General features: G+C 38.0%; 3 protein-coding genes across 4 annotated transcripts; 2 read left to right on the top strand and 1 right to left on the bottom strand.

Moving 5' to 3' along the window:
- Positions 1-12556: 12556 nt before the first annotated feature.
- Positions 12557-15516, top strand: LOC111367954 (mitochondrial outer membrane protein porin of 34 kDa). The gene is made up of 6 exons (XM_022989089.1): positions 12557-12724; positions 12847-12914; positions 14143-14253; positions 14455-14541; positions 14639-14847; positions 14953-15516. Exons 1-6 carry the CDS (start codon positions 12676-12678, stop codon positions 15257-15259), a joined length of 831 nt encoding a protein of 276 aa, XP_022844857.1. The 5' UTR covers positions 12557-12675; the 3' UTR covers positions 15260-15516.
- A 4593-nt stretch (positions 15517-20109) lies between these two features.
- LOC111367952 (protein arginine methyltransferase NDUFAF7 homolog, mitochondrial-like) lies at positions 20110-23676 on the top strand. Of its 2 annotated transcripts, XM_022989086.1 has the most exons (10): positions 20116-20392; positions 20477-20538; positions 20651-20794; positions 20896-21006; positions 21148-21349; positions 21737-21795; positions 22164-22216; positions 22304-22526; positions 23011-23119; positions 23267-23676. In XM_022989086.1, exons 1-10 carry the CDS (start codon positions 20182-20184, stop codon positions 23524-23526), a joined length of 1434 nt encoding a protein of 477 aa, XP_022844854.1. In that variant the 5' UTR covers positions 20116-20181; the 3' UTR covers positions 23527-23676. The 2 variants fall into 2 exon arrangements, with proteins under 2 accessions (XP_022844855.1, XP_022844854.1); XM_022989087.1 differs by lacking the exon at positions 23267-23676 and having other exon boundaries at positions 20110-20392; positions 22304-22688.
- Positions 23677-23736: 60 nt separating this feature from the next.
- On the bottom strand, positions 23737-25643 carry LOC111367953. The gene is made up of 4 exons (XM_022989088.1): positions 25534-25643; positions 24871-25422; positions 24163-24451; positions 23737-23990 (listed from the first exon to the last, which is right to left on the bottom strand). The coding sequence occupies exons 1-4, from the start codon at positions 25537-25539 to the stop codon at positions 23950-23952; spliced, it is 888 nt and encodes a 295-aa protein (XP_022844856.1). The 5' UTR covers positions 25540-25643; the 3' UTR covers positions 23737-23949.
- Between the last annotated feature and the right edge of the window lie 2119 nt (positions 25644-27762).

The following is a 27762-nucleotide window of genomic DNA, read 5'->3' as shown; positions in this document are numbered from 1 at the left end:
AACCATTCATACAATCCATACTTAGTCTTAAACGCCGTTTTCCATTCATCACCCTCCCGCGTGCGAATTTGATGATACCCACTCTTAAGATCAATCTTACTAAAAATGCAAGCACCATGCAACTCATCAAGCATATCATCTAGCCTAGGTATTGGATGACGATACTTTACCGTGATGTTGTTGATAGCTCGGCAATCCACGCACATTCTCCAAGTCCCGTCCTTCTTAGGCACCAGCAAAACAGGTACAGCACATGGACTCATGCTCTCCCTGACATAACCTTTGCTCATCAACTCCTCCACTTGCTTTTGAAGCTCCTTCGTCTCCTCAGGATTGCTTCGGTAAGCTGGTCGATTCGGTATGACAGCTCCTGGTACAAAGTCAATCTGGTGCTCGATGCCTATGATTGGTGGCAATCCACTTGGCATCTCCTCAGGAAACACATCGTCGAACTCCTACAATAAATACTTAACCAAACTAGGGAGGGATGTGTTAGAATCCTCAAAATTGAGGAGGGACTCCTTGTACACTAACAATATCATTTGCCTGTTATCGCTCATAGCCTTTTTCAACTCACTCTCTTTTGCATAGAAGTTGACATTTGGCTTTTCTCTCCACTATGCTGACTCTTTTTCTCTCCTCTCAACTGACTCTTTTTCTCTCCGCTCATGTGGCTTCTCTCTCTTTTCTCCACTCTCAGCCACCTTACTATTTTCTCTCTTAGTGATGGTTCCACTATTGCCTCTTCTTTTTCCTGACTCTCTTATTCTTTCGTCTTCTTCACTTTTCAGCTTGATTTGATCTCCATACACTTGTACCGGTGTTAATGGTGCAAGAGTAATAGTCTTCCCATCCTTGACAAAGCTATAACGATTCCTATATCCATCATGTGTGACCCCTTCTATCATATTGCCATGGCCTTGCTAATAAGATATGACCCACACGCATAGGCACCACATCACATACTACTTTGTCACTATAACTCCCAATTGAGAAATCAATTAAAACTCTTTTATTCACCCTAACTTCCCCACTTTCATTCAACCATTGCAACTTATAAGGCCTAGGGTGTCTTAACAATGCTAGTCCTAATTTCTCAACTAACTAGCTACATTCGTGTAACTCCCACCATCAATAATCATACTACATACCTTATCGTTGATGTAACAATGTGTGTGAAATATATTTTCTCGCTGCTGCTCCGAATCATCCACTTTGACTTGAGTGTTAAGAGCTCTCCATAACACCAACAATTTCCCAATAGCAAACTCCAATTTTTCTTCTTCTTCAACGTCCTCCAATGCAGGCATATCCTCAAACTCTCATTCACTTTCACTCACCACCTCTCCATTATCCAACAAAACCATTACCCGTTTATTTGGGCATTGAGAAGCAATGTGCTCTGACCCAAAGCATCTGAAACACTTGATGTCTCGATTCCTTGATGGTTGTGAATCTGTTTTGGGTGCTGTTTTGCTAGCACTTTCTTCTTTCCCTTTCTGCCACTCATTCCTACCTTTAGGTACTACTTTATCACCTTTATTGTTCTTGTTATTCCACCCTGGCTTCCAAGATGGGTTAACACTCGAAGTTCCTAACGGCTGCCTAGCTGCCCCTTTCCTCCTTAGCTGCATCTCTACCTTCATAGCCACATGCAACATGTCTTCCAACTCCATATAATGTTGCAACTCCACTATATTGACAATTTCCCTATTCAACCCATTCAAGAATCGTGCCATGGTAGCCTCCCGATCCTCCACCACATTGGCCCTAATCATGAGTATTTCCATCTCCTTATGATAGTCCTCTACACTTTTCGACCCTTGATATAGACCTTGCAGTTTTTGATGGATCTTTCGGTAATAGTGGCTAGGAACAAACGTCTTTCTCATCAATGACTTCAATTCCTCTCAAGTGCTGATTGGTCTTCCCCCACTCCTACGTTGTGAAGTAATCACTTGATCCCACCATGAAATTGCATAGTCACTGAACTCCAAAACTGCTAACTTCACCTTTTTCTCCTCCGAATAGTTATAACACTCGAAGATCATTTCAACCTTCCTTTCCCAATCCAAGTATGCCTCGGGATCACTCCTTCCTTTGAATGAAGGAACTGTCATTTTTATATTTCCCAAGTTTCCATCCAACTCCTCCCCGTGATCATTTCGACCCTGTCTGTCAAATCTTTCACCTCTATTCCTCATCTTTCCCATCTCAACACCGTGAAATTCATCTTCGCCCATGTCACTCCCATATCCATACTCCTCTCGCCTTTCCCTCCTAGGTTCCCATCTATCCGGTCCTCTGGTATTGGATACATCCACTCGATGCCCCCAGCTAAAATTAACCACCGATGTATCTAATCTATTCATCCAAGCCTCCTGCTTCTCCAACCTATCTCTCACATCTCCAAACGCCCTCTCAAACCTTTGCACTAAATCTTCCGTTGCATTGCTATTATTACCTTGTCGGCTTGAGTTTGATTCTGCCCTTTCTGACATCCTAACACTAAAATTTTATTTTACTGCCTCACCAAAAGTCACTCGGAAACACACACAAGGCTTTTACCCTCTATTAAGCTCACCTCTCTGCCTTTTACCACTCAATTCTTTCAACAATTGCTTCTAGGAACAATTAATGAACTCAATCAATCAATCAATTCGCGTAGAATTCTCCAAACCGGATGTGACTCAATAATTGTAACAAAGGATTCAAAGAAAACTTTTAAAACTTGATTTAAATGAAGGAATTGAATGATTCAATGTGTCCAAGTAATTTAGAAACGATAATGAATAATAATAGTTGGTTTTTGACGGATCAATAATTATTTAACAAGTTTTTTTTAAACTGTACGGATGAACAGCAATTTTTTTTAGATCCGAAAATCAATAACAAAACCAACAAAGAAAATAAAAACTGATTTGGGCGAAAATTGAGCCCAAAAATGGAATTTGAAGATTTTTGATGAAATTTTTTTGGATCAAAGATCAAGAAAATCTTCTAGACACAAGAACACAATGAATTGAAAAAAATTAGAAAAATAAGGATATAATCTGATTAAATTGGAGCCAAAGCTCTGATACCAACTGATGCGAACCCCGTAGCAATGGAAACTATGAAACCTACAACGAGATTGATGTGGAATTCAAGAACGCCAATACTAACCCGATTTTGGATCTTGAACCCCAAGAATTGAACCAAGAAACCCTAGATTAGCGAAGAGCCTAAAACCCCTTGATTACAATTGAAAGAACCCACAATCCGATTGATAGAACGCCACAAGAAGTTGAATCTTGATAAGTTTTAAGATTGTTCAAGAAGAACAATTAAATTGAAAGAATAATTCTCTCTCTATAATATTAAGCAATGTCAAAAGTTCAAAGGTTTTTTACAATGAAAAGATATTCTCCTATTTATACTAATGAATAAAAACGTCCAAAACCATCAAATTATGGTAATAATTTGATTCCATAAGAATTCTATCGGAACTAGGAAATTCGGCCAAAAATAGAAAAATCGCTAATTTTTTGGCCCATGCGGTCGCATGGTGTAAATCCATGCGGTCGCATGGTTTAACTTGAGCTGGTCTTTTAGTTTTCGGTATCATGCTGTGCGGCTGCATGTGATTTTGCCTGTGCGGCCGCATGATCTTGATTTCTGCCTCTACTTTTGTCGCTTGATAACAAATTGATCCAAGTCGATTCGGCTTTCGAGAACATGAAAGTTGCTCCATTTTGAGTCCTGAACATGGTTCCATCCATGGTTTCTTGAACGAGCAATCCCATCGCTTGTTTCACTTGCTTTGCCCTTGATCGCGTCATTGGTCCGTCATCAACTATCAACGGGTCTCGTCTTGCACTTGCCTTCATCGGGCTCGACTCTTGGATCATATCAGATTCTCAACTTATAGTGAATTAGGTCAATGGGATCTTCGCGGCCAAGGACAGTAGCATGGTTGCATACTTGAAGTTGGTTCTGGACCTAATTCCTCATTTTGAAAGGTTCGAACTGACTCAAGTCCCCCGCCTAGAAAATACACATGCAGACGCCCTTTCAAAACTGGCCAGCAACAAAGATTCGGAGCTGCTAAAGGTTGTCCCTATTGAGCACTTATCAAAGCCCTCCACTTCCGGAGGTGAAGAGGTACTATGGATAGAAGGCACCCCATTATGGATGCAGCCTATCATCACCTATCTGAAGGATCAATCACTGCCTGCTTCTAAAAGCGAGGCGCGGAAGTTAAGAAGAAGGGTTGCACACTTCGTCTTGTAAGAAAATACTCTTTACAAGAGAGGCTACGCCTCGCCACTTCTCCTATGCGTGGGAGGCAAAGAGGCCACATACATACTCAGGGAAATCGATGAGGGAATCTGCGAAAATCACTCATAAGGAACGGCTCTGGCACACAAGGTTCTCCGTCAAGGCTACTTTTGGCCAACCCTGAAAAAGGGACGCTTGTTAGTTTGTCCAGAAATGTGACAAGTGCCAATGCTTCTCAAATATTCAAAGGCAGCCTTCTTGGAGCTTCTCTGTAGTAACTAGCCCTTAGCTATTCGCCAAGTGAGGCATTGACTTCATTGGTCCACTCCCAAAAGGAAGAGGAAGCGCAACTTTCGCTATTGTCGCCATTGACTACTTCACTAAGTGGGTCGAGGCTAAACCCCTTGCCAGGATCACTGAGGCGAACACTACTAAATTCGTCTGGAAGAACATCATTTGTAGGTTCGGCAATCCCCACTCCTTAGTGTCCGACAATGGAAGACAGTTCGACAACAGGAAGATGCAAGAATTATGCGACGAGCTAGGCATAAAGAAGGACTTGTTAACGCTTCATCACCCTCAAGCAAACGGACAAGTTGAGGCAGTGAACATGACTATCAAGCACACCCTGAAAAGGAAGCTTGACACCTCAAAAGGGGTTTGGGTGGACGAACTCCCCACGTCCTCTGGGCCATCAGAACATCTAGCCGAGCTGCAATAGGAGAAACACCATTCTCGATGACCTACGAAGCCGAGGTCATGAGCCCGATCGAGGTCGGGGTCCTATCACACCGTCAGATACACTTCAATAAGATCAGCAACGACGAGACTCGAATAAGCAAACTCCACCTCCTTGAAGAAAGAAGGGATGCTTCCCAAGTGAACTTTGTAAAGTATCATCGCAAGATGATCCGCTATTATAACTCCAAGGTCAGAAATAGAACTCTTCGCTTAGGGGACCTCGTCCTCAAGAGGGTCTTCCAATCTTCAAAACCAACAGGGTCCGGAGTGTTTAGACCGAACTGGGAGGGCCCTTACCGCATCCATAGAGAATCCTGAGCTGGCACTTTCAAAATTGAAGACATGGCAGGAAAGACACTACCTCATCAATGGAACATCGAACATTTGAGGGAGTACTATCAATGATGAGCCTTTGTTTCGATCCGATCTCAATATTGTCTAATGAATGGGTGTTCTGATCTGATCTCAGTTGTAAATTCCCTAGCTTACTAAGTGCTGAAATTGCCTTGGTAAAGTGTGGTGTAATTTTTCAAAGTAATGAAACTTCGATTCTATGCCAAATCGGTTAGTAAATTGTTTCCTTAGTCCTTCAATAAGTTTACTTAAGTGATCCGATCTCAAATTGTTAACTGATTAACGTTAAGAGGCACTTCATGTTTACTTAAGTGGTTCGCTTCATGTTAACTTTAGTGATCCAATCTTCTGTTATTAACTAGTTATTGTTAAGAGGCGCTTAGTCTTCAATGTTCATACAATGGTAAACAGATCAATACAATAAGACAGCAGAAACACCAATACTTAACCAAAAATTTCATTTCATTAACTTGAATTTGAAATACAAAAAGGTCGAAACCATTACAAAAGTTGGCCCTATTCTACTGGAGGGTCTTCTCGGACCGCCTTTGCCTCGACTGCCTCCGGGGCCTTCAGAGCTTCTTCAGCAAGCCTATCAGGCCGGCCTCTAGTTGGTCCACCGAACTCTGCCGCCAAAGAGGAGATGTTCAGAGTGGGGTGGACTTCTTTCAACCGACCCAGTAAGCCTTGGGCACTCTAGGAGGCCCAAAAGTTGGGAAAGTCGTCGTATAGGGAGTGTTCTTTGAAGTGGTCAATGAAATTTCTGAACCGCTACCTCTCCTGCCGACTTCAACTCCTCTTTCAAGGAGGCGATCTCCTCAGATTGAGCCTCCGCCTTTTGCCTTAGCTCCGTCTTTTCTTTGTTTGAGGCCTCCAGAGCCTCCATGACGAGCTGGTGGTGCTCGTTGGCGTGATCCACTCGTCGAGTCATGGCAACCACTTGGCACTCCACCTCGTATAGCTCCTTCTTCAGCCGCTCCATTTCTGCTTTGGCGGCAATCAACTGGGCCTTGGCCTCCTTCCGTCCCTTCTCCTCCTCAGTGGCTTTGGCCCGGGCATCTCTCACAACGTCCTCGTACTCATTGCCTCCTCGAGGTGCTTAGCGAGGTCCTCACTCTTAGCGTTTAGATCCTTTACCAAGCCCTCGACTTGGATACTGGTGCTAAGAGCCCGGTCCACGCAGACACTGTTGGCCGCCACTAGGTCTTCGGCTGTGCAGGAAGCGGTGTGGTCCCTCCACTCTTCGATCCAGTATTTGTTGTGGACCACCACCACCGCAGTCATTTCTGGAGGAAGGGCCTTCAACACTTCTTTCACCGGCTCCTCCGGGTTGATGCCCAAGAAGTCGACTTCCTTAAAGGGACGGGCCCTCTTTCTCCTCTGCTGTCCAGACACTTGGGCAATAGGCACGGCAGCAAATGGCGAAGTGGTCGGGGCAGTAGCAACCTCTATTGGTCCAGGCCTCTTCTCCGGAATGGCCACCCCGGATGGGATTGTAGTCTACTTCAGAATGGGGGTGGCTTCGCCACAGTCGGGCGTTTTGAAGGGAAGCACTCTTTTTGCCCTTTCGCAACAGATCGACCTCGGGGTCCTCTGGCACCTCCTCCTCCGTCGGAGGCTGGAGCCTTTTATTGGCATCCACCAGGTCCTTCATTTGCTTCTTGTAGGCAGAGGAGGAGGTCTTTAGCGCTCGTGCCTCTGCCATCATCCTTTGGATGGCCTTAAAGTCGGGGCGCACTGGCATCTTCTTGTTGAAGTTGTCTGCAAGGACCAAACGATAAATTAGTACAAGTGTAAAGAGTTCAGAAATATTGAAGGGTAAAGGCTTCGGGACAGTTACCTTGAGTTGCCATCAGGTCGTGTATAACGAAGTGTAGATTTTTTCTGATCAGCCAATGGTATGACCTCTTTTTCTGAGACAGCTGATAGATGATGTAAATGGTGTCGAGGTCTTCAGAAGACAGCTCGCACCAAGGACGAGTACCTTGAAGAGAAATACAAATGATAGTCACGATCTAAACCGAAGAGAAATATAAAGAAATGCAACTGCGATACTCACTAAGTGTCGAGTACTACGTGGGGACCGTAAGAGGTACCAGGGGGTCCCCCTCCATCGTGTCCCATCGTCCTGCAGCCTAGCACCATGAACTCTTTCACTCTTTGATGGAGCTCGGCAGATCGAGCACGGGAACCCCATGAAGTAAGATAATACCAGCCCCGGCTCTTACCCCCCGCCTGTTGCTTTAGGGATATAAAGGGTCTGAAAGACGGAGAAAAGCATCTCAACCCCAAGTCACGCCTCTTTCCACAACATCCAGGAGCCCACCATTTGGCTCCATGAGTTCGGATTGAGTTGGGTCGGAGCTAATCCATAGGACCTAAGTACCATCCTAAAGAAAGGGTGAATTGGAAACCTAAGACCGGCTCTAAGGATCGCCTCACTTATGGCCACGCACCCCGACCTAGGGTAGCAGGCCCTCTCTTCAGGCTCGGGGAGGATCAGATTTATGCTATCTGAAATTCTATATTCTACCCTAAGTCTCTCTAGGTCGGCCTCCTTTAGTTTGGGGGGGGGGGTAATTCGACGCCCCCCAGTGCACAGAAGTATCAATCGGGCTATCTTGCCTCTTTCATATATTCTCCCCCCCAAGTATCGCTTCGGCTATATCGGAGGAGATCGCCACCGTGGGCTCGTCCATCCTCACTAATTCTAGCTCCCTCCCCAAACCAGAACTTTCCTAAGAAGCCATTTTTCATAAAGTAAATGTCCTGAAAGTTACTGAAATTTATGAATTCAGAGGTTTCCCCAATCGAAAATGGTGTAAGGTCGTCGAAAATTGATATTTCTCGCCGGAAACGCTCAAAAAACGTCGAAAATCGCGAATTACATGAGAGCAAAGTAAATTTTCTGTTTGCACAAGGATGAAAAGCTTCAAAGACGCTCAAACTCCGCCTTTTATAGAACGCTCCAGCTGATCTCCACCATTGAATTCAAATGCAATCAATCTAGGCCATCTGTCGCATCATCAATCTAGGCCGTTGCAATGAAACGCTAGATTTAATCTACGCCTAAGATCTTGCTGTGACCCTTACGCTCACATAAAACGCGTCACCTCGGTCACCACCAGCTGTCGACAATAAGTAGCCGCAGCAGCCTTTTAGGGGAATGGGCATGGCACCCAACTGTCACCTTGGAAAAACGGAACAGGTGCCAAATCATTTAACGTCAGATGCCCGCCTTGGGTCGATCTCCTTACTCAACTTTATAAAGTTTAGACGCACTTGACGTGGGGTCCCCTATGGGTCATTGCCTCGGTCGCTGCGTTCCCTCCTAAGCTTTACAGAGTTTTAGCCATCTCCTAACGCATCGTCCCCTGTGGGTCAGCGCACCGATGGCAGATGGGCTCCTCACTCAACTTTACAAAATTTAGACGCACTTGATGCGGAGTCCCCTGTGGGTCATCGCCTTGGTCGCTGCATTCCCTCCTAAGCTTTATAGAGTTTTAGCCATCTCCCAACGCGTCGTCCCCTGTGGGTCAGTGCACCAGTGGCAGATGAGCTCCTTACTTAACTTTACAAAGCTTAGACGCACCTGATGCGGAGTCCCCTGTGGGTCATGGCCTCGGTCGTTGTGTTAACTCCTAAGCTTTACAGAGTTTTAGCCATCTCCCAATGCGTCATCCCCTGTGGGTCAGCGCATAGACGCATCTGAGGCGAGTCCACTGTAGGTCATCGCCTCGGTCTCTGCGTTGACTTTCTTCCTACGCATCATCCAGTCTTGCAGCACTTCGGTCTCACATGAGTAATTGTTTTCCTTATGCAGTAGCGAAGCTTTAGAGCATCTGCCTAAGATCATCGCTTCGACGAATGCAGAAGATCGGCCCTCAAATTCCCACAATTCACGGTCCACGTACCGAGGCATACACATCCGGTCGGGAAGGCAAGTCCACCTATGATATAAATATTAATACCTGGACTTGGGGGACCACTGTTACGCCCCTATCTGAACCACCTCGAAATGTCCACCACCACGCACTCCGATCTGCTAGACACCCACTCGAAGTGGCTCCGAAGTGATCTTCCCAATGTCAACGACCTGCTATCACACTGCGAGACATAGGCGATCCCGCTGAGGCCGAGGCGAAGTGCACTCCGGGGACCTCTGTCAGAAGATCCACCACCAATTTCAGAAGGAGATCTTTGCCAAGATCCTTTCTGCCCCGAAGGTTTAAGTTGATTTGACGTCTCCATGAGGCTAGTTGATGTGACTTATCAACTTTATGTCAACTCAATTTGGGAGAAGCAATTACCCGCCCACTCTACAAACGGGGCTGATTGACGCCTATGAGCAAACACCTCATACCGTCAGATGTATACACGTGCCCCACATCCAACGGTTCATCCCACCTATAAATAACCAAGGGTTGGCAAGAGGCAAAGGTAATGAAACTCTTACTACATAGCACTCCATAGCAAGCATATATATACTTTCTCCTCCCCCTTATTATTTTGCACAATCCCTGGGTACTGTTCCGACCACCTGAACCTAACTTGACCGTCGGAGTGTATACGGCCGCCACCACCCCCGCTGGTCCCGGCCGTGTGCGTCTGATCATGCGCAGAGAGGAATACGTGGAGTAACTCTCGGTTGGCCACATAGAAGGTTCAATTTTCGAGGTCAACACATGGCAAACCATGGATCATCATTTATTTGCAAATCAACAAGAAAATCATCATATATATATATATATACACACACACAAAACAAGTAGAACCAACCTGTGGACATTTGCATTCAAATGAGTTACAATCTTTACTGGGTCGGGCCTCTTGAGCCCGAGTCTCCCATACCTTGTAGATTTGAGCCTTGAGTGTGGGAACAGTTGCAGCAAATGCAATGAACCAAATGAGGGAAATTTTATTCAATTTTGGTCCCTCCATTGTTTTATTCTTAGTAACCAGATGTGATGCATGCTATAATATTCTTGCTTAGACCAAACCCTTTGGCTCTTTTGGTTCGGACCCTTGCTTGAACAGACAGACACTTTGTCGAACCACTTTGTATTCTTAAATGAATGCCTTATTATTTTTCACTTGATAAAAACATTGCTTGAATAAAAGAATTCTTTAACGATACATCCTTAATTACTTTGCGAACAATGGGGGAGGACCATTTCTTCCAATGGTAGTTACACACATATTTCTGCGTCTGCCATAATTTTATGAACTTTAGTATATAATTTACTGTAATTATAACTATAAAAATACATGGTGCAGAATTTTGTTATTACAAAATATATCCTAATGTTGTGGACCACACACTTCTGGACAGTTTTGATTGACTACATTAATGTACACATAATTTGCATTTGGTTTCAACTTGTGTAACCAAATTTGTATTTCAACGGAGGCACTCGCTAACTTTTATCTTCAACCATTATTATTATTATTATCATTATTAAACTTCATTAGTTAAACTCGTAACATCATTGTTCGAAATTAAAGATGAGCACTCAATTGCACGTTCAATGAAAGTTCAATACCAATGATACAATTAAGCCCTACTAAAAAAATATGGCAATATGATTTTATAAACTCGATTCACTAGATTAACTAACCAAAACTGAACACGTTTTAGCTTCTACTAACTTATCAAGCTCGTCTCGAGGAAAAAATCTGAACCAAAAAGAATCTTTTGTTAATTCTCTATGAGGTTGAAGCCACAAAATAATTCTTTGTGACAACATCAGACAGTACAAATTCAAACGAGGAATAAATCCAAAGATATCAAAATTGTTTACCATCACTAGAAGGAAACTAGAAGATTACAATGATAATTTAATATTCTTAAAAGACAAGTATTAAGAGTTTTCCTATAGAGTTAATATCTCCATGATCTTGATTTGATTTTAAATATTTTTATTTAAAAAAATATGTGATCTTAGGTAAAGGTTTCACGTATCTCTCCTTTCTAAGAAAATATTTTGCAGCATCTATGTGAAACTGAAAAATCATTGAGTCTAATTGAAAATCTCATTTCGATTTGCACGAAATTGATTAATAAAATGAGAGCTTTTTCATAATATGCAACTTGAGTGAAATGTCATTGAGGTTAATTTCAAATAATTCAAGTTTTTTCCTAAACGTTATTCATTCATCATTGTGAAGAAAAGTTCTAATAGCTTAAAGAAAACCTTTCAATCTATTGTTCATCAGTGTGTTATTTTATTTTATTTACTTATTTGATAATATTAATGAATTTTAAATAGTTAAAAGCGGATCTTACAATTAGAGTTGAGCAAAATTGGAACACTTCTACACAAAAGGGTACCTTTAATTCCCTTATAAAACTTTTGTATTTAGGTTATTATGGTGATGGTATAATGTTGATGAATCTAATATATATATATATATATATATATATATATATTTATTTATTTATTTATATTTTTTCAATTATGCTATAGTAACATAATTGCTAACATAATTCTTGACGTAATACCACAAGGTATCATATTAATAGACTATTTAAAATACAGTTAGCTTTTTCATCCAATCATCTTTTGTCAACACTTGTTCTGTCAAAGAATCAGTCAATATTTTTCTGTCAAAGTGACTTTACCCATATATTTTTTTAAGTTTAGAATTTAAATACTTTTGTACTAATGTTGATGAATCTAATATATATATATATATATATATATATATATATTTATTTATTTATTTATATTTTTTCAATTATGCTATAGTAACATAATTGCTAACATAATTCTTGACGTAATACCACAAGGTATCATATTAATAGACTATTTAAAATACAGTTAGCTTTTTCATCCAATCATCTTTTGTCAACACTTGTTCTGTCAAAGAATCAGTCAATATTTTTCTGTCAAAGTGACTTTACCCATATATTTTTTTAAGTTTAGAATTTAAATACTTTTGTACTAATTTCCTCCCTTTATAATTTTGAAAACATTTTCTCGAGGAACAAAATAACGATACACCTTAAGATATCTAATTACCAAAGAAATTAATTTTAGCCGTCAGCATATTATCCACGTGCCACATCTTGGTTAAATCCCCAAAATACCCCTCAAAATGAAATCTATACCGCATTCCAACAAATAAATCAACGACTCAGATATAACTGAGGCACCATTTCCTCCTCCATCAACCGCCCGGATTCCCGAGAAACACGTAGATGTACACTTACGGACCTAAATGAGGGCATTATTTGTATATATTCCTCAACACACCAGTCTCTCTAGCTCTACATTTTGATTCTGTGAATTTTGATTCTTCAATTTTAGGTTAAAAATCATGGGCAAAGGTCCAGGTCTTTACTCCGATATTGGCAAAAGAGCACGAGGTTGCGTTCTATATTTCAATTAGGGTTTATTTGCTTCTATTTTTTTTTTTTTTTGGCTATTTTACCGCTTTTTTTTTGGGTTTAGTGAAATTGTTTTCCGATTCGTTTTTTGTTTGGAACAGACCTGTTGTACAGGGATTACCAGAGCGACCAGAAGTTCACCATTACGACCTACTCTCCTACTGGAGTTGTGAGTATTTTATTTTTATTGATTTAATAATGTTTTGTGCAGATCTGATTGGTTTTTATTTTTGTGGCTGGAGTTAGGATTAGAGTTTAAAATTTTACCAAAATTGATTAATTCTTTTTTTTTTTTTTTAAATCGGTAAATGTAAAATCTATTGATCAAAACTCATATACAAACATAGATCAAGTGGCAAACAAAAAGAAAGGATGTACAAAAGATAACATCTAAGGACCCAAAGCTAAAGACTCATAATGAATTAAAATGTGCGAATACAAAGAGAACGTAGCTTTGAATACATGTGTTTCAATCTGTCTTACAATGCAATCAACTTGTGGCCTAAGATCCAAAAATCCTCCCGTTCCTCTCCATCCAAATGTAGTAGACAGAGCAAGCCAATGTAATCCTCTCGAGCTTCCTTTTTGATCCTAGACATCCCTCGACATTCCTTTTTGATATCGAAGACATCCCTCGAGCTTCCTTTGTGAGTGCTTTTCTATCCAGGAGGCTGGGATTGTTGACTTTACATGTTTCTGATATACAGATTGCTAAGATTCTCTAGGATTTCTGAGATTATAGAAATGGAGTATAATTGTATAAAGGTCTTGTCTCTCTGTCAGTATCTATATGTCGTTGTAGACACATATTTTAGAATCTTATACTCTTACCATTTTTTATTCGAGCACTTTTGATGTTTACAACTGTGAAGAAATTCATTTCATAATTTATTTTCTGGTGTTTCACATCTCCATTTGGTGAACTAATTTAGTTAAACTTATTAAGTTAACTACTTTCGCTTGTTATTGGAACTTGCAATTGATCCAACAATTTATATAATCTATCGGTTTACTGACTTGGAGCATTTTCAAAATAAAATATACTGGTCCAAATGATAATTGTTTTTGTGAAACTGTCAAATTCTCTTTTTACACCATTCTGTTGCTTTCCGAGTGCTGTCTATTGAACAGATAAATGTGATGTTGGATTTGTCAGACTACTGTCTTTTCCTCCTCCTACTATCTCTTGAAGGCAGTTCATTATGTATTATAGAAACTACTTGTATGAAATATGTATTTATAGATTAGATTTTGTTAGTCTATTGGCTATTCACGGTGTTCAGATCTGATTGCAGCCATTGTCATTTATGATTCTAATGGGTATGTCTTGATATCAATCTTAGTTTGTATGACCTCAAAATTTTTAATATAGTTTTGTTTATTTTCTCCAATTGCAGGCCCTCACATCAACAGGAACAAAAAAAGGGGAACTGTTTTTGGCTGATATCAACGCTCAGTTGAAGCACAAGAATATCACGACAGATGTTAAAGTTGATACTAGCTCCAATGTATGTTTTTTAGCACTCTTACCTAGTGTTTTGCAATATTTTGAAGTTACATTTACTTTATTTGTGGCTGAGAACATTGTCAAGCTTAGATTTCTTATTCTTTTGTGTTCTTTTGTTGACATTTCTTACAAATCAATAAATAATGTTAAATGGATTTATGCTTTGGTGAACCATATAACTGACTTATGGAGCCAATGCCAGCTCTTTACCACCATTACAATTGACGAAGCTGCTCCTGGAATAAAGGCCATATTGAACTTCAGAGTTCCTGATCAAAGGTCTGGAAAGGTGAGGGGTTTTGTCTTTAATGTTTATAGCATCATAAATCTTAGTGCTTGCCATGTGTAGTGTACCTCTAATTATTTTCCCATAATGACCACGGCAGTTGGAAGTGCAATACTTGCATGAGTATGCAGGGATAAGCTCAAGCATTGGGTTGACAGCTAACCCCATTGTCAACTTTTCTGGTGTTCTGGGAAATAATACACTTGCTTTGGGATCAGACTTGGCTTTTGACACAAAGGAAGGAGCTTTTACCGAGTGCAATTTTGGGGCAAGCTTCACAAATGCTGATCTGATTGCTTCTTTGACCTTGTGAGTGGTTCCCTGATTTGCTGGGATCCTTTTGGGGCTTTGCTACCCTATACGCTTTGATAAGTTTTGGATCCAAATGCTAATGGCCAGGTTTTGTTGATTCAGGAATGACAAGGGTGACAAACTGAGTGCATCGTACTACCACACAGTGAGTCCATTGACCAACACTGCTGTTGGTGCAGAGGTTACCCATAGCTTCACTACGAATGAAAATACCATCACTGTTGGCACGCAACATCTGTTGGATCCATTGACCACAGTCAAGGCGCGGGTGAACAACTTTGGAAAGGCAAGTGCTCTGCTCCAGCATGAGTGGCGGCCAAAGTCCCTTATCACTGTTTCAGCTGAAGTGGACACCAAATCTATTGATAAGAGTGCCAAGTTTGGTTTAGCCTTGGCCCTCAAGCCATAAGTGGATGGTTCAGTTTACCCATAATTTGGGAGGAATAAAATAGAAATGAGGAGCGTTATATCAGTGCTCAATACTTTTTCTTTCGGCGGGTTAATTTGGTGGGTTTTTTTTTTTTATGGATTTAAAAAATAATTAAAGTGGTTGCTTTAACTCATTTTGGTGGTTCTCATTGATCGCTTGTCGAATCTTAAATCTAGCATCTGTTGGCATCAACTTTGATTCTGAAAACTTTCTCAAATCAATCTTTTATTTCTTCATTTCGGAAATTTGACTTTGTCAACGTGTAAAATATATAATAGCGATAATCAAAATGTTCTTAGTATATTTGGAGTTAGTTCAGCTTTTCGCTACATCTGCTAGAAAATTCAATACAATGAGACGAGTGTAAAGATTGAAATAATTCGAGGAAATTCAATTAATATAATTAATTAGGGTTAAAATATTCGATTCTTCCCTCCTTGTTTTGATCAATACCAAGCACTCCTTGAAGCTGTATGTACTAGAACATCCATAGTGATTTTGAACTTGATGTCTCTCACCTGGCAGAATATAAGGACTCATAAGTGCTTCTCATTACGAAAAGTTGACCACTATTCCTATATACAATATGGCCATTTAACATTAGTCTTAAGAGGCTCAGATGTCAAAACTTTTCTCCCAGTTACTTTCATCCTTTAAGCCCATGTTTCTATCAAATTCCCTATATCATGTTCATCAAGTGCCCTGATTGTGATAGAATCACTTGACAAAGCAAGATCCATGTGGCTGTCATCTCTTGAAGCGAAATTGTTTTTTACCACATCTTGGAAGAGCCAATAGTAAGACCAAGTAGGTATTGCATCTGGATTGATGTGTAGGGAAATGGATGAAATATTCGGCTGATTGTCCATTTCCTCATCCCAAAATATCACATTGAAACAAGAGGAAATTATAGAAAACTAGGTACTAAAACATTCAAATTCAAATTTCAGGTATTATATATAATTAACCCACCCAATTCAATTAAAAACCCTAATCATTTCCCCTCTCTCTTCATTTCACTCTCACTCTCCATCTCCCTCTCGTCACTGACTCCTTCTCTTCATCTCCCTCTCTTCATCTTCCTAACTCCATCTCACGTCTTCTCTCCGTCATACGTTGTCGCCATCGGAGCATGTCGTTATTGGAGTTCGCTAGTGCTAATGTAATGAAGAAGCAACACGCTGTCACACTTTTCCCTTCGCTGTCCACCACGAGCTGAGATAGTGAAATGAAATCGTGAAGCAGATCCACCACTCCGATGGTGAAATGAAATCGCCGGAACACTGTAGCAACCCGTGCAAAGCATAAGTAGTTGGGTTGGTGGAGATTTTGTGGGTTTGGATGGTGTTTTGTGTGTGGTGGTGATGGCGATTTTGTGGTGATAGATCTAACAGTTTAGGTGGGGTTTAGATGGTGTTTTGTGTGTTGATGATGATAGTATTTGTGTGGTGGATGTTTTGTGTTGGTATGTGACCATATTTGATGCATGTGACCAATTATTTAGTTATTTGTGACCAACTATTTAAGCGTGACCTAAGAATTTGACAATCTGTGACCAATTAATTTGACCCTGAAGTAATCTGAGACTTGTAAATTTTAGATTCGTGACCTCGAAATAATTTGTCACCTACAAAATTCTAGATTGTGAACTCAAAATAATTTGTGATCAATTAATTCATATGTGACCTCAAAATAATTTGTGATCAATTAATTTGATGATATGTGACCAGAAAATAAATCTATAACCTATAATTATGAATCAGTGATCATTCATCATATAACTGTGACTTTATTATATTTAATTAATAATATTTTCAATTAATTATATAGATACCTGAATTTTGAATTTTTGAACTATGTACCTGATTTGTGAATTGGTGTAAACAATACACTTGAACAATGAATTTTTCCCTCGAGACAAATTCGTGGATGGGTCCAATCCAACCACATTTTATTTAGAGTTTTATCTGGCGGATCCTTAGGACAACATATAGGGAATGGTCAGGCTTACTTCGACCCCTAACATTGCAGAATAATACTGAACAAACAGGAAAAAATAGACTGATGTGGCAGCTCATGATTGAGTGTTTCTATGATTTTTTTCCCATTCTCCAATGAAAAACTGTAAAGTATAGTTTGGATTTTTTTTTTTATTTGTCAATGAATCTGGTCATGTAATATGATTGAACATCGTATTCTTGTATACAGAAAATGCCATCGATGGACCCGATTAATTCGACACCACAACGAAGCTCAAGATGTTCAGGCTTTTCTCGTCTCAAAAGTGTAAAAGTGTAGAGTTTAAGTACAAACTACTAACATATACTTGGATTTCGGATCAGTAGTGACAGTCAAGTAGACAAGTTCTATTATTCTTGTAATTGAAGTGCTGATCGATGAAATTCGAACTCTTGATGATGCATTTGAAGCACAACAAAGTCTTTATAGACAACTTTAACAAAAAATGTCCAATGTTATATCTTGATACATTTTAAAGCTTTAAAACAAGGGGATCGGCGTTCCTCGACCAATAAATTTTGCAGCAAATACTTTTGATAAATAATGTGAACCATTAAACTTAGATTGATCTATTTGTCTCCATCAATTATATTAAAACTCCTAAAAATTTATCTCGTAGCATTCAATCAAATCCTATCCATACACTTACTGACATCTCAAGCCTCTACAAAAAACTCTAGGATTTGATTTTTGTTTCTCAAATGGAGGATTTGATTAAAATGTTGTGCAAAGACACCGAACAATAATGAGAATCATTCCTTGTCAGTTTTAGGAAAAATTGTCTCGAATGAATGGACTAATTTGGTTGTGTAGACTTCATTTATTGTAATCATTTTCTTTAAAAGGATTGGTCGGTTAGTAAAATTGTCTTTTTTGGAACCCATTTCATCTGAAGCAAACTATATGAATAATTTGCGTTGGATAGGGGATGGTGATGAAGCCATTGAGAGAAGAATTAGGATGATGATTTATTTATTTATTTTATTATGATTATTATTTGTTGTTAACATTCCAAAAAATGCTTCTTAAAAGGTAATTGGTGATGTTCAAAAGCAATTAGGGTAAGATTAGCTGTGGAGAAATAAATTTTAAAGGATTTTTAATATAATTGATTTAGACCATTGGATTAGTTTAATTCTAATGGTTCGGATTATTTGTAAAATTATATGTTAAAAAATGTTGGTCAGAGACGCTCATCTTAAGTGATTAATATTAATAAAAATCATTTATTGAGCTTTTTATCATAGTCTTTACTCGAATTTTATATCATAGCTGAGTCAAGAATTTTGATTTTTCAATAGATCTTTAGTTGTTCATGATTGAGTGTTTCTATGATTTTTTTCCCATTCTCCAATGAAAAACTGTAAAGTATAGTTTGGATTTTTTTTTTTATTTGTCAATGAATCTGGTCATGTAATATGATTGAACATCGTATTCTTGTATACAGAAAATGCCATCGATGGACCCGATTAATTCGACACCACAACGAAGCTCAAGATGTTCAGGCTTTTCTCGTCTCAAAAGTGTAAAAGTGTAGAGTTTAAGTACAAACTACTAACATATACTTGGATTTCGGATCAGTAGTGACAGTCAAGTAGACAAGTTCTATTATTCTTGTAATTGAAGTGCTGATCGATGAAATTCGAACTCTTGATGATGCATTTGAAGCACAACAAAGTCTTTATAGACAACTTTAACAAAAAATGTCCAATGTTATATCTTGATACATTTTAAAGCTTTAAAACAAGGGGATCGGCGTTCCTCGACCAATAAATTTTGCAGCAAATACTTTTGATAAATAATGTGAACCATTAAACTTAGATTGATCTATTTGTCTCCATCAATTATATTAAAACTCCTAAAAATTTATCTCGTAGCATTCAATCAAATCCTATCCATACACTTACTGACATCTCAAGCCTCTACAAAAAACTCTAGGATTTGATTTTTGTTTCTCAAATGGAGGATTTGATTAAAATGTTGTGCAAAGACACCGAACAATAATGAGAATCATTCCTTGTCAGTTTTAGGAAAAATTGTCTCGAATGAATGGACTAATTTGGTTGTGTAGACTTCATTTATTGTAATCATTTTCTTTAAAAGGATTGGTCGGTTAGTAAAATTGTCTTTTTTGGAACCCATTTCATCTGAAGCAAACTATATGAATAATTTGCGTTGGATAGGGGATGGTGATGAAGCCATTAAGAGAAGAATTAGGATGATGATTTATTTATTTATTTTATTATGATTATTATTTGTTGTTAACATTCCAAAAAATGCTTCTTAAAAGGTAATTGGTGATGTTCAAAAGCAATTAGGGTAAGATTAGCTGTGGAGAAATAAATTTTAAAGGATTTTTAATATAATTGATTTAGACCATTGGATTAGTTTAATTCTAATGGTTCGGATTATTTGTAAAATTATATGTTAAAAAATGTTGGTCAGAGACGCTCATCTTAAGTGATTAATATTAATAAAAATCATTTATTGAGCTTTTTATCATAGTCTTTACTCGAATTTTATATCATAGCTGAGTCAAGAATTTTGATTTTTCAATAGATCTTTAGTTGTCGAAATATTCATCCTCGCTGAAAATTTTTCTATAAAAATTTCACCTTCATAACTACAATTTAACTCTTTAAAGCAAATCCATGTCCTCTTCCTTAAGTAAAATGTCTGTAAAAGCAAATCTAACTTTTTAAGTTACATATTTCATTACATCAATTTCTTCGCTAATTTACTTATCTAGAAATAAGTTTCGATTTTCCCAAAAAAAATAAAAAATAAAAAAATAAAAAAAATCCTACTTTAAAGAAACATTCCTGCTGCTATATTAGCAAAAACTGCAAAGTATCTTTACACAATAATCAGGTGGTGTAAAGATGTTGAGAAAATTTCTGCTCCAAGCTTCCATTCGTCGTAATTTTACAGCTTCTTCATCATCATTCGTATTCCTTCGACAATGTTCCTCCTCCTCCTCCTCTTCTTCTCAAATCCCAAACGGTCATTTCGTCGAACACTTGGAGAATTCCGCAGAATCCCCACCTTCTGCTACAATTTCCATCGATCGCACTGCCTTGTATAATCCTCCTGGTATTAGAAAGATTTATTTATACGATTCTGTATATTTTTTCCCCTTTTATGTTTATTGTGAAGGTTGGATTTGTTTATATGTAGAGCACTCACACGAACCGTCTGCTGAATCTGAGCTTGTTAAGAACCTCAAAAATATCATAAAGGTAGTTGATTTTCTTGGAATACTATTCAGTTTATTCTTCTGTTTTTAAATTTTATATGGGTTCCGTGTAATAAGAAATTTGAGGGTATTTGGTTCTTTTTTATATACATTAGTTTCGAGGGGGGCCAATTACGGTTGCTGAGTATATGGAGGAAGTCTTGACGAATCCAAAGGCAGGGTATTATATAAATCGAGATGTGTTTGGAGCAGATGGTGATTTCATTACTTCCCCAGAAGTGAGCCAAATGTTTGGAGAGGTAAATTTGATCTACTGAAGTTTTCTTGCATTAAATAGGAAAAAGTTGAATTAGTATAACTTGAACATATTGCGTTGATTAACTCGTCCTTTTCACTCAAGATGATTGGTGTTTGGGCAATGTGCCTCTGGGAGCAAATGGGAAAGCCAAATAAAGTGAACTTAGTTGAGCTTGGACCAGGAAGAGGAACTCTCTTGGCTGATCTTCTGCGTGTACGGGTTCATAGTTTATACTAAATTAATCTCACTCAGAACATATTGCAATGGCCATGTAATTCTTATTTTCAGGTTTGCGTTGTTTGTGAAGTTTGGAGTTCAAATTTCAACTGAAATCGAGTGCTATTTTATCTTTAGGGTGCGTCAAAGTTCAAGAATTTCACGGATTCTTTGCACATTCATATGATTGAATGTAGCCCAGCATTACAAAAACTACAATACGAGAACTTGAAGTGTACGACTGAGGATGGTGCTGATGAAAATGAAAAAAGAATTAACAGCACAATAGCGGAGTCCCCTGTATCCTGGCATGCGATGCTCGAGCAGGTTCCCACAGGATGTAAGGAACTTGTATATCAATCTTCATAACCTCATTATGTGTTCTGTATTGAATCTGTTAGAAGTATGACAGTCTTGAGCAAGCTCATCTGCTTCTCCATGCGAGTTGATCTAAATGGAAACGCAAACATTTAGTTGCACATATTTTATTTGCTTTTATAGCCTAACTAGTGGACTCTACTCTTTTCTGTGACATCTAGAACATTTAATTATACTGCATCATCAGTGGCAAAATCATATTACTGGGGAAGGAGTCACTGGAAATAATTAAAGGAGTACATTCAAGAAATGATCACTTTATATGATCATTGAAGGCTTTTGGAATAGCTAGCAATGCTATTTATTCTTATTTAAGACATGGGTTTTATAATTTTTTTTCCCCTTTCAGTGCCTACAATCATCATTGCCCATGAATTCTTTGATGCTTTACCCCTCCACCAGTTTCAGGTTTGTCTATAAACCTGTGTATTTAGTTGATGCTTCCAATGCTTTGAGCTCTATTACTGTGAGATATTTGCCTTTAACTGAATGATATCCATTTTCCCTCTGATTTATTTAATGCAACTTTGAAATAACATTTAACATTTATTTATTTATTTATTTTTTGTGTGCGCTATTGATATTCAAAATTTTTTTGAAGTGCTCGAGCTCCTGTATTATAAGAATGTGTTGGATCTTATTTCTTGCAGCCAATTAGTCTACAATAGTTTCTATGATCTTCCCCAGCATTGACGTGTAGACAAGTTGTTTGTAAATTTTGGTTTAGTGACTTGCTGTGGCCTAAAGTATATGATTCTTTTACGATTTTCTTGCAGAAAGCTTCCCGTGGTTGGTGTGAGAAGATGGTTGATATTACTGAAAATTCGTCGTAAGCTTTTGACCCCCCTCTGTCATAGTTTATCTAATTGACAGCATTTTTCAGTAATGTAATTTCTTTTTCAAATTCATTTGTTAGGTTTCGTTTTGTTTTATCTCCACAGCCCACACCTGCAACTCTCTATCTCATGAAGCGCTTCAAATGGGCAGAGACTGAAGAAATTGCAAGGCTTAGTCATATCGAAGTTTGCCCCAAAGCAATTGATTTGACCCAAGAAATCTCGAAAAGAATAGCCATTGATGGTGGCGGGGCTCTCATAATTGATTATGGCGTCAATGGAATAGTCTCAAATAGTCTACAGGTCCATAGCTTCTGGATCTCACACCCTGTACACTTCAGTAGATTTTTGAAGATTGACTCCGACTATTCTGATGTTTTTCTTTTACTCTTTAAACCTAATGGAAATGCTTATATGAAAGAATGAAATGAACTTAAGATGAGGACTGCGAGAAATTTAACTGTGGTAATGATACGATCCTATTTGCATTAAGCGTCAAGTACAAGTTAATACCCCCTTCCCCCCTCCAAAAAAATAAAATAAAAATAAAATAAAATGTCTCTCAGTGCAACTTCCTAGTTGCCTCGTTCAATAATATTTATGCAGGTATGATTATTGGGCTCAAATTATAAGGTAGAACTACTACTTTGATATTTTAATGGAAGTACTATGCCTCATGGTTAGCGTCTTGTAATTGCCATTTGTGCTGGAAACCATTTTTCTTTTATTAAATAATAATAACATTTCTTTGGCAAATGTGGTCACAGCTTACGGTTCAATGTTGCAGGCAATTCGAAAACATAAGTTTGTTGACATACTGGATAATCCTGGCTCAGCTGATCTCAGTGCATATGTTGATTTTGCTGCAATTAGGCACTCTGCTGAGGAAGTTCCTGGTTTTTGTCTATACTTTTATGAGTTTATATTTTCTTTCTTAATTGCTGTGTTTGTTTCAATAAACAATGAAGCCAAAAAGAAAAAGAAAAAAAGAACTGTTATTCTGAGAAATGTACACATGAAGGCTGGGGTTTTGATTTCTGCAGGTGCGTCTGTCCATGGCCCAATGACACAGTCTCAGTTTCTTGGTTCTCTTGGAATTAATTTTCGGGTTGAAGCACTTTTGGATAACTGCACAGAAGAACAGGCTGAATCTTTAAGGACTGGATATTGGCGTCTGGTTGGTGAAGGTGAAGCGCCATTTTGGGAGGGTCCTGATGATCAAACTCCAATTGGCATGGGAACAAGATATTTAGCAATGGCAATCGTGAACCAGAAACAATGTGTTCCAGCACCATTTCAATAAAACGATTTTAAGTCGCTAAGATATTGTAACCACCTGTAAATTACTAGCTGTTATTTTTATTTTATTTTTCAAATTTTTGGTTTCGTATCGGTCTTTCCTTCTTTAAACATTTCTATTATATGTTGTTTTTATGGAATAAACCTTTTAATCCATTTGTTGAAATTTTGAACAACAATTACCGTGTAAAAATAAATTTTGAACTCTGTTCTCTGGGGGGGATTCCACAGTGCTAAATAGTATCACAAAACAAAAAATCTTGTACATTATACTGTCCATTACAATCTGAACTTGTATATCAAACATACAATTATTCTTGTATAACAGAAAATTCGCTGAATACCCAAGAAAATGGAAGTTCAAAATCCTCCTCCTGTGATTAAGGTTTTAGCATCTTTGGAGAATGTCTCACAAGTGGTGAATTCATTATGTAAAAGAGGGAGTTGCTGGCAAAAATTCATCAGCCACTGCAAAAACAAAAACATATAAAGCTTCTTTTTAGTACGAGCACATGTAGTTTACACTAATGTCTAATCCAATGTACCAAAACTTCAGCAAGTAGAAATATCATAGACGCACTTATATATAAACCAAACAACACAACAATATTAATCGAGCAGAAGCTTGGCATTTGCGAACCTTTTGATGTTGATGGAACTACAACAACATGCATAGTTGCATTGTTGGGAGGTAGAGCCAACCGCAGAGGATAAAGCCTTCCATTTACTTTGTTTCGCGAACACACAATTATATTCTCAATCCCAGTTTCTTCCTCCAATTTTTGGATCAAGTCCTCCAAGCCATTCCCTTTAAATTGAAATGAAGTCTCTTCAGATTCATCATTAGCATCCCCACTATCATCCACCACATTGTAGTATATGAGCCGGCCTTCAGATTTCTTTGGGGATTCATCAAGTGAACCACTGGACTGAGTTTGGTAACAGCAAAGTATAAGAATTGCTAAACATCATAAGCATTGAAGACTTTAAAATTTAGATGAGCTAATTTAACGTGACATCAGAGGAGCTGAAAGTTCCAACTTCAAGACTTGCTGCCATTCATTTATAAAAATTGTGTACGTGCTAAACATGTCTAGGCCTTGATAGTTCAATGTGTTACCATTAGAGTAAGTTGCAGGGTCAATTCTTGTTGCCACTATTTATAAAACTGTGCAGGTGTTGACACTTGACACTATGTTTTTGGGCTTTAGGAGATCTAGAGCATGTTTGTCAGGACTTCTGATTTGCTTCCAGTAGAAAGCTTCATGAGAAAGTGATATTGAATCCGAAACATATTCAGAAACAGTTCATTTAAGCTTTTCAGAAGTTTAACAAAGAGAGAACAAACCTCATAACTACGAAAACCGGGGGATCTCAAATTAAATGAAGCAGTGCTCAAGTCTCCCTCCAAGGTATCAGATCGTGTAACTTTCGGGGGCGAATCAGGTCGAGTTTCAGTAATATCAACTTCCCATAAAATCCAACCATGATGTCTATGAGGAATATCATGCGTTATTGAATTTCTCCACGGAGGCAAACCCCCATTTGCGCGCAAAAAATTACCGTATCTTGATTTGAATTTTACCTGCATTCCATCTCTAATGGGCTCCCATTCAATTGATGAATCCAATTTTCTGGGCATAGTTTGAATAACTTTACGACCAGTCACTCCAAGAAGGTATTGTTCGTCCGAGGCTGAGAGATATTTCCCATAACAGCTTTTCAAACGCAAGACATTTTCGATTCCTTCCACGAATTCGACTGTCCATTTCACGGATTTCGATGAACCCTGGCGATCTTGGACGACGGTTTCTTCGTCTGAATCGGCTGTTAAATATTTATCGTGATGGCTCTTCAGCCGGACTGATTTTGCTTTTTTGAAGAATTCCATTCCAGAAACCTACAATCAATTGAAACCTCAGTGAATCAGATATGAAATTAATGGGGAAAAAAATCAGTGAATCAAGTATGAACTTAATGGAAAAAATTGGCTCTTGATCTGGCTTTGTACCTGCATTTTGGGATTTGTTAAGGAATTCGATTTGGGTTTGATCAAATGTGAAGTTATTGGAGGCGAAGACGCGGCCCCGCGGAAACGGTGTTTTATTTCTTTCTAAGTTGAAAAAAACGTCGTTTGTTGTCGGCAAATCCGACCGACCATTTTTTTTTTTTTTTTATTAAGGAGATCTCAATTAATTTTGCAATTAACTATCAAGTCAAGAGTGTCTAAAGTGTAGATTTTTTGGGAACCCAAATAATTAAATGGGGAACTTTTTCTAAGGGAACCATTTTATTCAAAGTCAAGATGAAAACAATAGAATTTGAAAATTTTGGCCCCGTTTGACTCATGTTATTTGGAAAAAATATATTTTTAAACAGTAATTTAATATCATTCAACCATACATTTTTTAATAAAATAATATTACACGCAAATTCAAAACTTTTCTTTATTTTTTAACTACACATTTTCCATCAATACACTATTCAAAAATGAATTTTTTCCAAAATAATATGGCTCAAACAAGACATTAAACTAATTACAGTTGTGTATATTAAAATAATGTGAATTTTATTTTTTTGTACCTTGAACTTGTAGTTAGGTTAGCGAACTTGATTCTAGGTGATATAGAATGAATTCTTGTTTGAGCCAAATTTATTTCTAAGAATACATTTTTGAATAGTGTATTGATGAGAAATGTGTGATTAAAAAATAAAGAAAATTTTTGAATTTACGTGTAATATTATTTTATTGAAAAATGTGTGTGATTGAAATGATGTCAAATACTGTTTAAGAATGTATTTTTTTGAAAAAATATGACTCAAACGTAACCACAATCTTATACAAACTAAGTAATAATATCTTACATCGAGTATCAAAATTAGAGATCATGTAATTTGATTCGATGCTTAAAAGCAGGAGCGTGATTGAAGTAGGGTGGATCCAAGAGTAGAGTTGAGATGGATTCTCGGACATTATTTTGGATGATATAGAATTAATTATATTTGTGTCATGAGCTATAATTTTGGGCCAAATTGATGGCAAGCATCCGAAACAAACATTTTTCCATATTTTGTATAGAAGTCCCTAAGTTATTAATTTAGGTACTTTCTATTTTTAAAGTTGAGCAAATTTTGCCTTGAAGTTCCGTAATATGCAAGTTGATCCCTGATTTTTCATCATGATGCATATCGGTCCTTGAGGCTTCATCTTGTTGCAAGTCAGTCAATGAAGAAACTGAAATATGCATTTTGTTCCTAGAAGTGTCTAAATTATTGGAAACGGTATATTCATTTTCAGGTTATTTTAGAATGACTCCTAAATTTTCTGGAAGTTGCAATTCAGACACTAAAGTTTTATGATTGATGCAAAATGGTCCTGAATTTTCTAGATTATTCAAATCATTCCCTGATTTATATATTGCCTTAGTAACTAGTTTGGTTGTACCGCCAATAAAACAATTTTTTTTTTTGACGTATAGCAAATTGCCTTTTATTAAGGTAAAATTGCAATCGAGGTACCAAACCTTTCATTTGTTAGTAGACTTTGCCCAAACGTTTAGTTTGTGCAACCCACGATACCAAACCTTTCAAAAACTTGCAGCAGAAGTCCAAATTGATTGAAACTGTTAATTTGACCGTTAGTGACCAAAGATTTAATATTGACCATTATTTTGACTAATTTTAAAAGGATAAAATGGTAACTTTACATTTTTCAACAAAAAAATAATTAATATATATTAATAATTAAATTAAAATACAAAAATACTATTCATCTTCTTCTCCATTCCCACCCACCCAACCACCCAACCACACCACAAAACCAAATCCCACCAAAAAATCGGCACCCACCATAGAGAATAAGATGACAAATATAAATACTACTTAAGGGCTGTATACGTGGGTTTTCGACTTCTATCATTCCAAATTTAAGTTCTAGATTTTGCCTGTTAATGGCTTTTGGTGGGTGTTGGTTTTGGGAAGTGGGTAGGTGGGAGTGTGTAAGCCCAGAAACGACATCAGATCTCAAAAGCTTGATATAATAATTAGTTGCCCATTGGAAAATTAGGAAGAAATACTGAAGTCCAAGAAGTAATTTTCTAAACCATGTTTGTTTCTTAAATCTGTGAAGTGGATCGTCGGGGAAAAATATTTCCGAGAGCCTCAGTCGGAGTTTCTGAAGAGTGGTTCTGTGCGGTGGCAAGCACACTTCATGGGTTTCCAACGGCGGCATTGCATCTCA

Source organism: Olea europaea, chromosome 18, assembly GCF_002742605.1.
Source record: "Olea europaea var. sylvestris chromosome 18, O_europaea_v1, whole genome shotgun sequence".
Taxonomy (NCBI): Eukaryota; Viridiplantae; Streptophyta; class Magnoliopsida; order Lamiales; family Oleaceae; genus Olea; species Olea europaea.
The sequence above is the reverse complement of the archived record's forward strand: the minus strand, read 5'-3'. Positions and strand labels throughout refer to the sequence as shown.

Excerpts from the sequence above, each read along its gene's own strand:
- LOC111367954 (XM_022989089.1), top strand. The coding sequence starts at position 12,676 with ATGGGCAAAGGTCCAGGTCTTTACTCCGATATTGGCAAAAGAGCACGA. Across the intron at positions 14,542-14,638 it reads CTGATCAAAGGTCTGGAAAG|TTGGAAGTGCAATACTTGCA; the intron begins GTGAGGGGTTTT and ends TGACCACGGCAG. Across the intron at positions 14,848-14,952 it reads CTGATTGCTTCTTTGACCTT|GAATGACAAGGGTGACAAAC; the intron begins GTGAGTGGTTCC and ends TTGTTGATTCAG.
- LOC111367952 (XM_022989086.1), top strand. The coding sequence starts at position 20,182 with ATGTTGAGAAAATTTCTGCTCCAAGCTTCCATTCGTCGTAATTTTACA. Across the intron at positions 21,007-21,147 it reads TCTTGGCTGATCTTCTGCGT|GGTGCGTCAAAGTTCAAGAA; the intron begins GTACGGGTTCAT and ends TTTTATCTTTAG. Across the intron at positions 23,120-23,266 it reads CTCTGCTGAGGAAGTTCCTG|GTGCGTCTGTCCATGGCCCA; the intron begins GTTTTTGTCTAT and ends TGATTTCTGCAG.
- LOC111367953 (XM_022989088.1), bottom strand. Across the intron at positions 24,452-24,870 it reads CCGGTTTTCGTAGTTATGAG|TCCAGTGGTTCACTTGATGA; the intron begins GTTTGTTCTCTC and ends TACCAAACTCAG. Across the intron at positions 23,991-24,162 it reads AGTTCCATCAACATCAAAAG|TGGCTGATGAATTTTTGCCA; the intron begins GTTCGCAAATGC and ends TTGTTTTTGCAG.